The 13,887-nt window shown below is 29.2% G+C and overlaps 1 protein-coding gene across 1 annotated transcript in view; it reads right to left on the bottom strand.

Annotated features, from left to right (window-relative positions):
• The window catches only part of LOC100167826 (kelch-like protein 17), a 50,203-nt gene extending 36,614 nt beyond the window's left edge, over positions 1 to 13,589 (bottom strand). The window contains exon 1 of the mRNA XM_008184213.3: positions 13,201 to 13,589. Within this exon, the coding sequence (XP_008182435.1) occupies positions 13,201 to 13,246 (46 nt within the window). The 5' untranslated portion in view covers positions 13,247 to 13,589. The remainder of the gene's footprint in view (positions 1 to 13,200) is intronic.
• Between the last annotated feature and the right edge of the window lie 298 nt (positions 13,590 to 13,887).

Below are 13,887 nucleotides of genomic sequence, written 5' to 3'. Positions count from 1 at the left end.
TACTATGTAATATATTGGACTAAATTTCATTCTTAGAGATCATAGCAAAAAACCTACACACAGCTATAACATGTATTTAGTTTTTTTTATATATTCTGTGAAAATAGCAAGAGCCTTGCAAGAGTCTTTCGCAAGATCAAGACCAAGACCTTGACTGAGTCTGCAAGACCAAGACCAAGATTTTGAATGTCTTGGTCTTGTTTTGATCATCACTATTTATTATATATATTATATACAGTATATTAGTAAATACATTTACTGTTGAGGGGGGGGGCGGCAAAAATGTGTTGCCCCTATCCTGAAATTCCTAAATACGCCACTGAATATTATAATATATAATATGTTAAGGGTTATGATGATGACACTCTTTTTAGAATACCTAATCTATTTATGAAAAGTGACTATCATCAATACAATAGTAATTATGATTTATAATATAATACATAATATGGAGGTAGCAAACCTTTCGTCATACTATTTTACACGAAAGGTAAATTGTGTCCACGTTTTTTACACCCTCAATTTAGCGTTATGCCTAATTCTTGTAGGACTGTATATAATATACCATATGAGTTATATAATTAAATTAAAAAGTTCTTCCTTTAGATTTAAAAAAAAAACTTAACTTCATATAAATGGTATTAAACATATATTAATACCTAAATTAAAATTTAATAGTAAATAAAAGTTTTGATAAACCATAAACAAATAACAAGTAATAGCTATTTATATATTTGTTTTTATATATACAGTACCTATACTGACATTGTATAGATGTAGGTACATACTGTATTCATGTATGGTTACGACGAGGTTACGATTAAATGGGAATCCCATTATGGGATACAACCAATAAACTTTTTAAGTTCAAAAAAGTACGATGTATTTATTTTAAAATAAGTACCTACCTAATAGCACTACTTAAATAATATAAATATAATAGAGAACTTGATGTTGACACTCATCAGTCACTTCGTCAGACGTATGTGCTTCAATTATTATGGTACATATAAAACTTAAAAGCAATATGACACATTCAAAAAACGATTCTAACAGTTCCGAATACTTTGGTAATTCTAAGGCTTCTAAGAGTTTTTTCACCTTCACTTTCAAAAACACGAAAAATTACCTCTTCCAGGAATAAACTTATCTGATATTCTCAAAAAAACATGTCCGTATAAATAAAATTATTGAAAAAAACGTATAATATATTCCTCGCTTTATATAGGTAGGTAGTTCATTCCACTCTGAAAAAAAAAATCGCTTCTAAAATAGTGAAAATATATATACCTATACAGAAGTGTGTAAAAAAAAATTACTAAAATAGATAACGCTGAGGGTGTACAAATGATATAAAATAAAAATAGCGATAAAACTTAAACAATTTTAGTTGCGCTTTGCCGATGTGCTTTTTCAGTATATCCCTTGGTAAAAGAAAAAAATCAATAAAAAGTGAAAAAAAAACAAAAACGAAAGCTTGAAAATATAAAATTTTATATAACTGTAAACGAGGCAAAACTAAATGTAGTATTTTATTATTATTTATTATCTATACAACACCGTACGACACTATACACAACTACAAAATGTATTCCCCTGTATGTGCGTGTTAGTTCGGTGGTATACAAGCCACTAAGTGAAATAACTTAATATCCAATAGGCAACGCTGACCAAAGTTAGTAGACACAAGACAGGACTCTGATCTGCTGTCCAATAAGTCTTCTACGCTGCTTAAATCTTATACGTTTTAATTTTATTTATTAAACTAGAGTATGTTTTAATTATTACGAAATATTACAAATATTTCATAAAATTGGCAATAATATTTAATTTATTGGTACCTACTGTAGTTGAAGTGAAAGTAATTAATTTGATTATATTTGGTTGATTTGGTTATTTTTTGTGTATAATATTGGTAAAGGGACTAAAGAAAAAACATTTTAAACTTAGATTTTATTGGTGGGTAATAATTTGATATGATACAAGATTTGTTTGTATTTTGCCATACTTGAAATAATTGTAACTTCGTGATACCACAATAATACAATATTAATACAATATAATACAGATATTACAATAATATAACTAAATAAAGTTCGTCAGACATTCTAGACATAACAGTTAAAAAAATACCATTATACATGAATACGCCCTCAGTCTAAATGTCCAATCGATACCGCAAATTCACAATATAATAATAATATTTAAGGGGAAGCTGAAAGCCTGATAGAGAACTATCGTCAATCGAATGCGATAATTCGTACTTGCGACAATTCTGTAATGACGTAAAAATACGATAAATATAAAAACGACTCATGTCGATAGTTATATTAAAATCAGATGTTAAAATAGTAGAATTACGCTATTACCTTCCTCCAGGTGTTCGGAGGGCTCTCGAGATCGTGTATTCGAGAATTAGATCAAATACATCGTACAATATAATTTTATGTAAAAAGCACTTAGCACATATAATGTAATAACTGTAATCCATATAAGATATTATATTAAATGCCTTACCTTATCAGCAGGTATTTGTAGATTATGTTGTAGGAGTTTTAGGTAAAACAAGGTAATACTTCAAATACACAAATTGAAATAAAGAACGCACTAATTATGGCTTATTATAAGAAGTCCCGTTGTCGCTCGTTGAAATCGGTATGGAGATTTGAGAGATTGTTACTCGGTGGCTGGTGCACTGAATTAAGGACGACATGGATATGTCCACCATAGAGTGGTAGGCGGTTTTTTAAAGGTTTTTTGTACTTCCCCGAACTAGATTTCTCTTCGGCGGCAAAGACCTTTTTGTCAGTGACAATAGTTTTATTGGTGATGCCCGATTTCTACGAACGACAGTCTGGCCGTTATTTATTATTCTATAAGATTTTAGTTTATTTATTAAAATGGTATGTGAGCATATCATTACAATTCAGTACCGCATTGTGTACCGTAGCCAGATGTTTATTTAATTATTTTTAAGAAAATAATATAAATTTATTTTGAACATTAAATAATAATCAAAATAGGTTTATTAGAGGAAACCCAAAAAATAGCTAAGCACCATAAATTAGAATAACATTTTGAAATCTAAACGCTTTTCTTTTTTAGCGTTAAATGAATCAATATTTTATCACTATTTATCACAATGTCCCTAATTCCTATGGACAATATATTATTTAAGTAGTACCAAACAATTTAATTAATTGAAGTCGATTTTAATGAAATTTCTCAAAAATGTCTTTATACGCTATTCAGACTGGGGTAGGAAGCTTTTTTTCAGCTTAAACAGTATTTGTCACATGTAAAATTGTGTATAATATTGTAAATTATGTAATAATGTTTTAACATTAGGAAATATATTTCCAGTGTAACATATTAATGTATCTAGTGGATTAGTTGGCGCTGTTTTTTTCATCTTTCATTTTAATCGTATTTATAAAAAAATCATAATCCAGCTTAACATCGTCAAATGTAGTACCTACTGTTTTACTCTTTAAAATGTAACAAACGAAGCAGTGAAGTTAAACGTCTGAATATGGTTCAAACCTTTCATTAAAAGAGAAATTATAGTTCATATAAATTTAGATAAAATAAAAACATAACCCAAAAGTAAGTGCAACAATTATTATCAAGAATATTATAATAAAATATAATAAGATTTGTTGATTTTGAGGTCCCAATATTTTTAGAGTTGTAGGAAACGTACCATTTCTGCAAATTTACTGGCGTAATAAAAAATTGATTTAAGCTCAACTTAATTTTTAAATTTTTAAGACAACTGGCGTAAAATGTTTCTATTAAGTATAATGATGGTCGAGATGATAAAGTAGATATCAAAGTTACTTAATAATGTAATTATTATAATGTTGATATACATTTTAATTTATCAATTAAATAACCAAAGATTAAAAAAGGATTTCAGTGGGGGTGCACTGCGCTCGGCCCCAGGCTACTGGCACTGTTACAACCATATTATAACAAAATTAAATACCGAACCACATGATTTTTCCATTTTACTGTTTCATATTTTTTTTTCTTCTCTTACAAAGTTAGGAAATATAATAGATTTGAATCTTGGCAACGAAAACGCCGTCTGCCCGACTATAATATGTTACACAGTCCAGACACGTATACTACTGTATAATATTATTTAGATATGTTGATTGTGTGTATTTATTAATATAATAATGTATATCGTATATGTACGGAGTATAGGTAGGTATGTTACATTTTGCCCGAATACCTATTACTCGTATATTCCGACTCATTCTTCAGTTTGCGTGAAATACTGAAACGTCAATCGCAAAAGATAATTTATATAATATAATATTATGCGTATAGTATGTGGCTAATATAACTACCCCTGATAAAATCCTAAACTATATTGATACACAATATCTGTTTAAATAACATATATGGTGGTCCAATAGACAAAAATAAAATTGTTTTTATGTATATTTCATGCACCTACGTAATACCTACGTATAATTTAAAAATTATTATCAATAGGCATAACGTGCGTGTAAAATGAAAAAGATACTGCCACCATCACGCCCAATAAACTTTGATCGCGTGAACGCTACCTAATTTATACATTTATATTTTATATAGGTATACCTATAGTAGCAAAAATAATGTTCGCAATTATTATATAAAAAAATATACACCCCCTGTGGTCTGCAGTCTGCTTTTAACCATTTCAGAAACGATGTTTATTCATGAAGGTGTTCTAAATATAAATTTACATTGCTGAGTTAAATATTTTCAGAAAAAGAAGTTTTGTCAATATTTCCAATGTGGTTGTACGACTTGTGCCTACCTAGTTTTCTAATATAAATGTTCAGTGATTACTATTCGATATATTATTACAAATCTGAAATCAAGATGAATAATAAGCACAACAAGTTTTTATAAAATGTTATACAATACAGTATATAAATCATACAAAAAAAAAATATGAATATTATTAAAAGTTAGACGTGTTTCAGTGATGTTTGTAAAACGAATCTTTAGTAATTTTTTAAACCCGTAGCTTCGATAATTTGGCTAAACTTGTTTAAAAGCCTGTGTACATGTGGTTTGGTGTTATTGAAAGATAGTGTAAGATATATAATATTACATAAATCTGTCATATACGATTTCAATAAGAAGTAATTAATAACGACAAGATATTATTCTATTTAGTTGTTATATTGTATGTTTATGATTTATTTGTTATTAAATTGTACACCACTTACCAATTATATATATAAGATTATATAATTATAATAATTGATATGTCATATTAGTCAATGTGATTTACACGTTAAAATACGTAATGGAAAAACATACAGACCTTATAGGTATACTCATGCTTATAGCGCAAATTATACGAGGAAAATGTAATTTAAAAAAGATCTAACGAGGATTTCAAATCTAAGAGAGTGCTTTTAGCGGTGCTATATATTATATATATTATATCATATACAGTGTATATTATACCTGCTAGTGGCAAGGAGACAATAATATAAGGTATTTATGAATTCACGTAGAGATAAAAACAACCATATTCGCAAGGTAGGAATGTACAATTGTACAATAATAATAATAAATCCATGTTTATGAACTGGAAAAAAAACTTTTTAAGTTAATCCTATTAAGATTCAAAGTGTTTTACGATCGCCTCAGAAACTTTTTAAAGCTCTTTGATAAGCCAAACTTTTATTTGCATTTGTTCCAATCAAGTAAGAATGGAAAATAAAGATTTACAAAAATGTTATACGATACGTGTAGCTATCGTGTATACCTATTATATTTATTAATTCTACACGCGTAACAATCAAATTATTACTATTATTAAATATCTCAATAATTCAATTAGATAAGTGTCAGCGTAAATGCGACAAAGAAAGTGCTAAGAAATTATATGCTGGAAAGTGTATGAAATATATAGGTCACGTAAAAAATAAAATAAATAAAAAACATAATATTCACAGCAGCGATTTACGAGGATTTCTACGGGTTTTCAGACGACGAGAGAGATGCTCGAGGGATTCAACAATATCGCGATTCGCTGTCTAAAATTGAATACCTAGTCACCTAGGGCTTTCATTATTGTTGTTGTTTAAATCATGCTGTCTCGACAATAATAATAATATGTTCTCGTGATGAGTGCAAACAACCATGCACACAAAGGCCATCCAAGAATCGAGTGTCCGTCAACACAATATTATAATTTATAATAATCGGTAGACGACACTGTGCGTAGGTACTTCATCATGTATAACGAATAGTATAAACTATTATACACATCAGTGCCGCACTGACGCGCATCGAAATAGCAGCAAATAGTTTCCACCTATAGCTATGACCGACTTCCGACGATCACCTGTTGTCATCTCCGTTGTTCATTGTGGTTCCGTGTGATGTATAGACTATAGATCCATATATTAGGTATAAATATATATATAATATATATATATATAATTTAGTATAATGCGAATTGTGAGTATATATATTTATCAATATAATAAGTTCAATGAAAAACGGAACCGTAAAATAACGTTTTTGCAGAAGCAGCGGATAGTATGAGAGACGTCGACGATTCGGCACGGACCACATTTTCGGCGATTCGTCATGTCCGCAATTTTTTTCTCGGAGAAATGACTTAATAAAAACGCGCTTATAAAAGAATATAAAAACTAAAAAGAAACTGTGAAAACCCGCAACTGGTAACGTTTATAATAATTGTTCTTCGCTATTATTTGACGATGTCATCGGAAAAGCAGATAACCCATATATCTATGTAAATTTTTTTGTATACGGAATAACAGCACAGAAACAGCCAATACGGATAATGTTTGCATTATAGATATACTAATCAGTAATCATAGCGTATTTCAATTAACCTTTTTTAGGAAAGATAACTAAATTTATTTTTTAGAGGCATTATAAGGATTTTTAGTCACCTGATTGGGTTTCAACTATACAAGTAAAAATGGTTTAGTATTTTAAATGTTGGAAAGCTTATTTTATTTAACTACTTAAATATTTAATAGAGATAACATGGAGACACTCAAAATTGAAGAGGAAGATAATAATTAAAATAACAATTTTAAATTAATTATATTATTTATGTATTGCATGGTCAGATCAGATGGTCTTAAACATAAATAATATGTAGATATTGTATATTTGTACATAAATGATGACTGGTTGCAATGAAAATATAATCATGGTGATTCAATTAATTATTATTTATTAATTATTATCGATCATTCATTTTTCCTTTTTCTATATGAAATATTTTTTTCAAGGTAAAATCAATTAATTAGGTTTAAATTGTCATTGCATAAAGGAATGAATAAATTCATATAGTACTATAGTAGGCTGTGGGTATTAATGTATTGTGTATTGCTATAAAATTAAAAAATCAGAATGAATGAATCATATATAATTATTTTAAAAAAATAATACTATATCGAGTATCGACGACTACTTACCAGATATACGATATACTTACCTACATCGCTATTTAAAGAATGGTAATTAAAATAAATAAATATATTTAAAAAAAAATGTTATCCAAGTGAAACATTGAATTAAAAATAACAGAACAAAGCCGCCCCCTTTTTAAGTCCCTTAGAAACTTTCTACTTCTTATAACGATTGACAACAGATTTAAATTGTGACTTCTATACATATTGGAATTTATTGTTTCAGAATAAAAAAAGGGAAAGAAAAGTTATACAATGAACAATGGAACGTAAACTTCTTATTTTACAACTGATCAATCTAAAAAAAAAACTACCTATTGCATTTTTATTTTAACGTTTAATCATTCAAATGTTATAAAAGAAAAAATATTTTCATTCATATAGAGTACTTAAATATATAATAATATACTGTATATCATACACGTATAATACTACATTCCCGTTTCCTTATAGTAAAGTTCTCACTGGTGAAAAATTAAAAGGGGTACATGCGTGAGTGTTCCTACCTATAGGCTATAGTACCTATATACTAATGTGTAAAATGATGAATGTATATTAATATATTATATTATAAATTTTACGAATCCAAAAACATTAGTTTTGTCATAGAAACCAAATGAGAAAAATAAAACGTGTCCTGTGCTCGTGGTATCCGGTCATCTCGCTGCAGAAACAATGATCCACATTGTTACACGCACGAAAAATGAATAAAACCACGTGCACTCCAGAATGCAGTATAAAATGTAAATTGCACAATAACTAAAGTTGTATAACGGTCGATGCAGCTGTGCTCGTGCACGACAGACGACAGTAATATATTTACGAGATAATATAATATCATGCAAGTATCTATATTATATATTGTGCGATGGATTTATAAACATATGTTATATTATGTAGCCATGTATGTATATCTATATTATATACCAAATTGGAATATTTCAAAAGTCATATAATAGATACGCGCCATTGTTCCAAGTTAAGAGGTTCGTTTCTTTCTTAAATTTGGTTTTGGTTTTAATTAAAATACTATTGTACGAGATCAATAAATATTATATACATACGATGCAAGACAAACAAAATTTAATCTGGCAATTCCGAATCGGAAATTACGAAGGTCATAAAATCCCACATTTCCGGCCGATTGGTCTTCGGGACTTTAATTTCCGACGTCCCGAATACAGTTTATACTTTATATTCTTTCCTCTAAATTATACTGATCAATGTTTCAGAAATATCTTTATAAATAAATTGTGCTGAGTTGTAGCGGTGATGATAATAATTAATATTTGTACCTAATCTTATTATGTCACTATAATATTTAGTATGGTAACTAAATTAGTAGGTTTAGTATTTTTTTCTATGACTGTCAATATATATTATATATATATAACACATATACTTATAACTATATTATAATTTTATATTTATAAATACACTTAATTGGCGTGTCAATAGAAATAAAACAGCACCAATAAAAGTTAACCAGCAGGAGTAAATAAAATTCGGAAAGGTATAATATTGTATATAGGTACATAATACCTATGCATTAAGAAATTACCCAAGCGAAAAATAAATGTTTGAATGTGTAATACTCAAAGAATATAAAAATGTAATAGGTATAGATAGTTAGCTTTGAATGAATTTTATGTAGGCATAATATGTAGATCGATATTTAAAATACGATTTTTTCAAAATTCCTTCTGATTGCACATCAAAAGAATTAGAGGAACCACTATGTATTCAAAATGCCGTTCGTATCATACGTTTTGCCTTTTTAGGGAAATAGCTGTTTATTAGTATTTGGATTTTATGTACTTAAATGCCTAGATAATATTTAGGTAAAATATACCTACTCAACAAATATATTAAGGCGCCAGTACCAATGTAATTTTAAATTTTGTACACAAAATTATTTACGGGAATAATGATCCTTCTCTGTAAAATCCACCAAATTTGATAATTTTTTTTTTTGAACTAATATAGGGTAATATTCTACAGGTCATATTAAATTCCATTTTTCAATATTTTAAACTCAAACATTACAAAATGTCTTCAAAAATAATGTAATTTTTAGTGTTTTTTTACAAATTATATTATAGCATTATTTGAAATAAAACAAAAAATCGGAGTTCAATGCAGAAAGTCTTCTTCTTTCAGATAATTCGACAATTACACAAGGCCCGAGAATTATTCCCATGAAGTATTTTTTTTCAATATAAAGAACCCTATCAACCCCCCCCACCCTAAAGAGGTATCGGGAAGTAGATAAGTGAAAAAGTATTACAATTAAGGTGGCAACCAAAATATTAAATTTTAAATTTTATAGAATTGCGTAAAATTTGAAAAACTGGCACCGGCCCCGCTAATGTAGGTAGGTATACTTTGATACATTAAATATCAATGTTTATATTATTATATTGTACTATAGTCTATATAGATACTAAAAAATGAATTTGAAACACAATTTGAACACAAATTTGTTTTTAAGTGATTTAGGTGTTTTGCAAAAAAAATACTCAAGAACGAAACTGCCAATAAAGTTATTGATAAGTAGTAAAATCTTTAACAAATGTGAATAAAATCTTATTATATTGGTAGTTTCTGCTGTACATTATATTATGTAATAATATCTAATTTAACTTAATGAATATACAAGTTGTGTTATTCATAAATCATTTCCATGAGGTAATAACCATCAAATAATAACCTGTAGGTGAAGTCGTGTACCTACTATAATATCTCAAACAATAATAATATGACCGATAGGTACCGCCTGAAATCTAAAAATCGAGGCCAATAGTAAATGAACCGATAGAGTCTATAATATGTTGCAGTGAATAGGTACGTGTTTTACATGTATACTACAAAACCATATAATTATTAAATTTTTTATAAGTACCTACCTAAACTTCAAATAATTAAATAGGTAGTCTACGTCTTTACAGAAAATTGAAGAAAGAAAATTATCATCTTTTAACTAAATTAAATACCGTAGGTGGTATGTATATGTTTAAAATCATGGTACTTATTTAAAAAAAAATCTATTTCGTTTTGATATTAATGATAGAAATGGTTTTCTAATTATTTCCTTTAAAATTATTATAGGTATACCCGCGTGAAGTAAAACCATTCTTATTTCTCAACAAGCCATTGAGCTTGGTGTCTTTTATTCTTTAGAAAGTAAAGACGAAGTCAGATATGACATATTATTGTATTTTATTGATGATAAAATTACTGAATAAGAGTGAAATAAAATGTATTATTTTTTAAAACGTTATATTACAATAAAGAGTATTATTTACTAATAAGTGTATTTTAACTTTCCAATCTTTTGAATTGACGAGGAAACCTTCGCCAACCACGTGTAAGCCATAAGGTACGATTGGTACATCGTATAAGATACCTATACCATGAGCTATTTAATAATGGGAGCCGTTTGCAAAATGTTGTCTTTATTAATTTATTTACTGAGAACTCTCCTCCAAAAAATAACCATGTAAGGTCTATGAAGGAAGTGCGATTTTTTTAAATACCAGTGCGATTGCATTAAACAAATTTGATGCTCCAAAGGTTATTATTTAATAATTTATTTCATTGAGCCAAGTCATAAATTAGTATCATAACAAAAATTATGATAATTTAATAAATTATATCTTGCGTTTTCTTTAAACATAATTTCAATAGAAGACCATTATGATGTGTATGTACACATGCCACCACCGGCAGCACACTAATCGAAACAGAAAAAAAGTATAATATAAATTATAATACATTTAATAATCGGAGCGGTAGCCAAGTTACAAATCCGTATTACAAATAACGAAACGAGTAACGAGTTATTGCATTATAATATGTTCCTTCCCCTGGTTTCAGTAGGAATTCACAATAGAATCAAAGCCATTTATTAACTGACACCTTATTTTAAAAAGTTTATAGGTGCCTACGTATATATTATACCACTGCATCGAACAAAGTATAAGCCGAAAAAACAGTCAAAAATGAAAAACTAAAATTAATATTATAGGTATATAATTCTCAACACAAATGATTATATTGTCTATTGACAGTGTACTCTAAAGAAACCTCTAAAGAAACCGAATAATTGTACTTACATACCTGTCACAATTATAACGATTGAAATTAAATAATATAATTTCTATTTTCTTTTACCCACGACTAAAAATGAACATTAAAATTGAAATTTGTAATTAATTTCATGATATTTTAATTACTATGCGTCGTAAATATTATATTTTATTTTACTGATTCACGGCTTCGCTCGCATATCAGTAGTTTTGTTATGATGAGTGATGACGGGTAAGTAAGGTAGAAATAAAAGTAGTATGGGTATATAATATATATTGTGGTGTATATATGTGTATAGTGTATGTATAAATATAAGTAGTATAGGTACCTACTTAGGCATAATGTACAATATGTAACGTCAGAACGAATGTGTGTCTATTGCTTTTCTACATGTCAAATCTTAGTTAAAAAAAAAAAATTAAAAACTACAATTTTTTTTTCTTTATTAGATCTTGACTCAACACAGCTCTATAAACAGCGTTTTGGTATTACCTTTCCTTTGTAAAAACAACCCCCACGAAGTAAATCTTTAGTAAGGTTTTATACTGATATTTATCTGATGAAGTATAGAAAGTAGAGTTAATTCTATGGTAAATTTGATCTAGTATACCTATCGTAAAAGTATGTGAAAAATGACATTGTGACTTTTGTATTTAAATTAAACCATGTCATCGGAATCCATGAAATTAGATTTTCCAAGTTTATTTAAAAAAATTTCTCGATTCATTACATTTGTACAGAAGTAGAGTTTCTAGGGATTTCTCTGGATCACCAGTAATGGAATGAACATTTTACCACCAGACCTATTATTTCTTCCTCCACTTAAACCCATTCAACTATTTCTCACAGTTCAAGATCTCAAAGAGCTACACGCTAAAACAGAAATAGCTTCACGAGGAATATAGTAAATTAAATAATAATAATACTCAAACAGATAACTTCAAAAAAATGATGAAAAGTGGAATAGAAACAAAGAAACAACTTTGTAAACTTAACATATTAATGGTTTGAAAAATAATATTCATAGCAAAAATGATCACTAAAAACTAAAACTAAGCCACCCTTTTAGGGTTGGAATTTCGAAAATGCGGTTTCATTGATTGTGTCCAAGACTCAAAGAGCATTAATACCAAATTTCGAGTAAATTTTACTACAAAAAAATTATTTCCCATCTAAGATTGAATTTATAAAAGAACCTTTCTTAAACGATGCACGCACAATATTATTTTTTTAAAAAAATGCGTGTCCTTTCTTATGGTTCCAGTTTTCTCCATACCAAAATTCATCAAAATCGTTCATCCGTTTAGCCGTGAAAACGTAAAAGATTAACAGAGTTACTTTCGCATTTATAGTGTTGAGTAGATAGTATCTATGTACCCATACATATGGATTTATAACGTATCTGCATTCTACTATGCGAAATCAATTAGGTACAATAACAGTATTATACGAATAATAAATATTAAATAATTATATTATGTAGGTATAATATATATTACCTACATTATATTTATACTTTATGGTATAGTGTATACTGTATATTAATATTATGTTATACACACAAAATTACATTAAACCTACACAAATAATAAACTTAAAAATGTATACAGAAAAACGTAAGAAAAGCTGTAGCACTCACTTTGGCCAGTTGAAGACGTCATCCAAGCGGCGGATGTGGTGGCCATGTCAAATGGAAAATACGACGAAAGTGAACTGGAAAATCGCCACCGGCTGAAAATTCTCGAAAAAGTATGCGAGGGCGTACGACGGTTGCTAGGCAGGTCTAGGCGCGTCCGAAAATCTCGTTCTATCCGGACGACTACACTCGGTGGTGGCACTTCTACCACAAAAATTACTAAAAAATTAAAGAAATAACCCTTTTTCCGCTGTGGCGCCTAACTATATCCAAGAACGCTGTTACTTCAACGCACACATGTACTGCACCAACAGTCAAACGGTCCGGACGACGGCCACGCGCTCACAAGTCACAACAGGCCGCGCACACGAGCTCGGTGGCGGTAGACGTCGGCCGCCGCCGCGTCCCTTGACCCGTGTTCGATTGAGCGCCGAGGCGATCGCATCCGACCGGGGCCGAACACCGATATTTCCCCCTTCCGACAACTCAAACCAACACAACGCAAAACTTTTACCCGTTCAATCGCGAATTTCCTACACGGCCAGTGTTGACGTGTTTTTGTTAGGTACCTATCCATTGTAATAACTTTCATCTTAAAGTGCTATATGCCTATATAGCATACCAGTTTGTCACCTTCAAAAGTTGCCGATCAAAGAAAATGTCTATTTGACAAACCCTCCAGCCCTCGCC

This window comes from Acyrthosiphon pisum, chromosome A3 (genome assembly GCF_005508785.2).
Source record: "Acyrthosiphon pisum isolate AL4f chromosome A3, pea_aphid_22Mar2018_4r6ur, whole genome shotgun sequence".
Lineage (NCBI taxonomy): Eukaryota > Metazoa > Arthropoda > Insecta > Hemiptera > Aphididae > Acyrthosiphon > Acyrthosiphon pisum.
The sequence above is the reverse complement of the archived record's forward strand: the minus strand, read 5'-3'. Positions and strand labels throughout refer to the sequence as shown.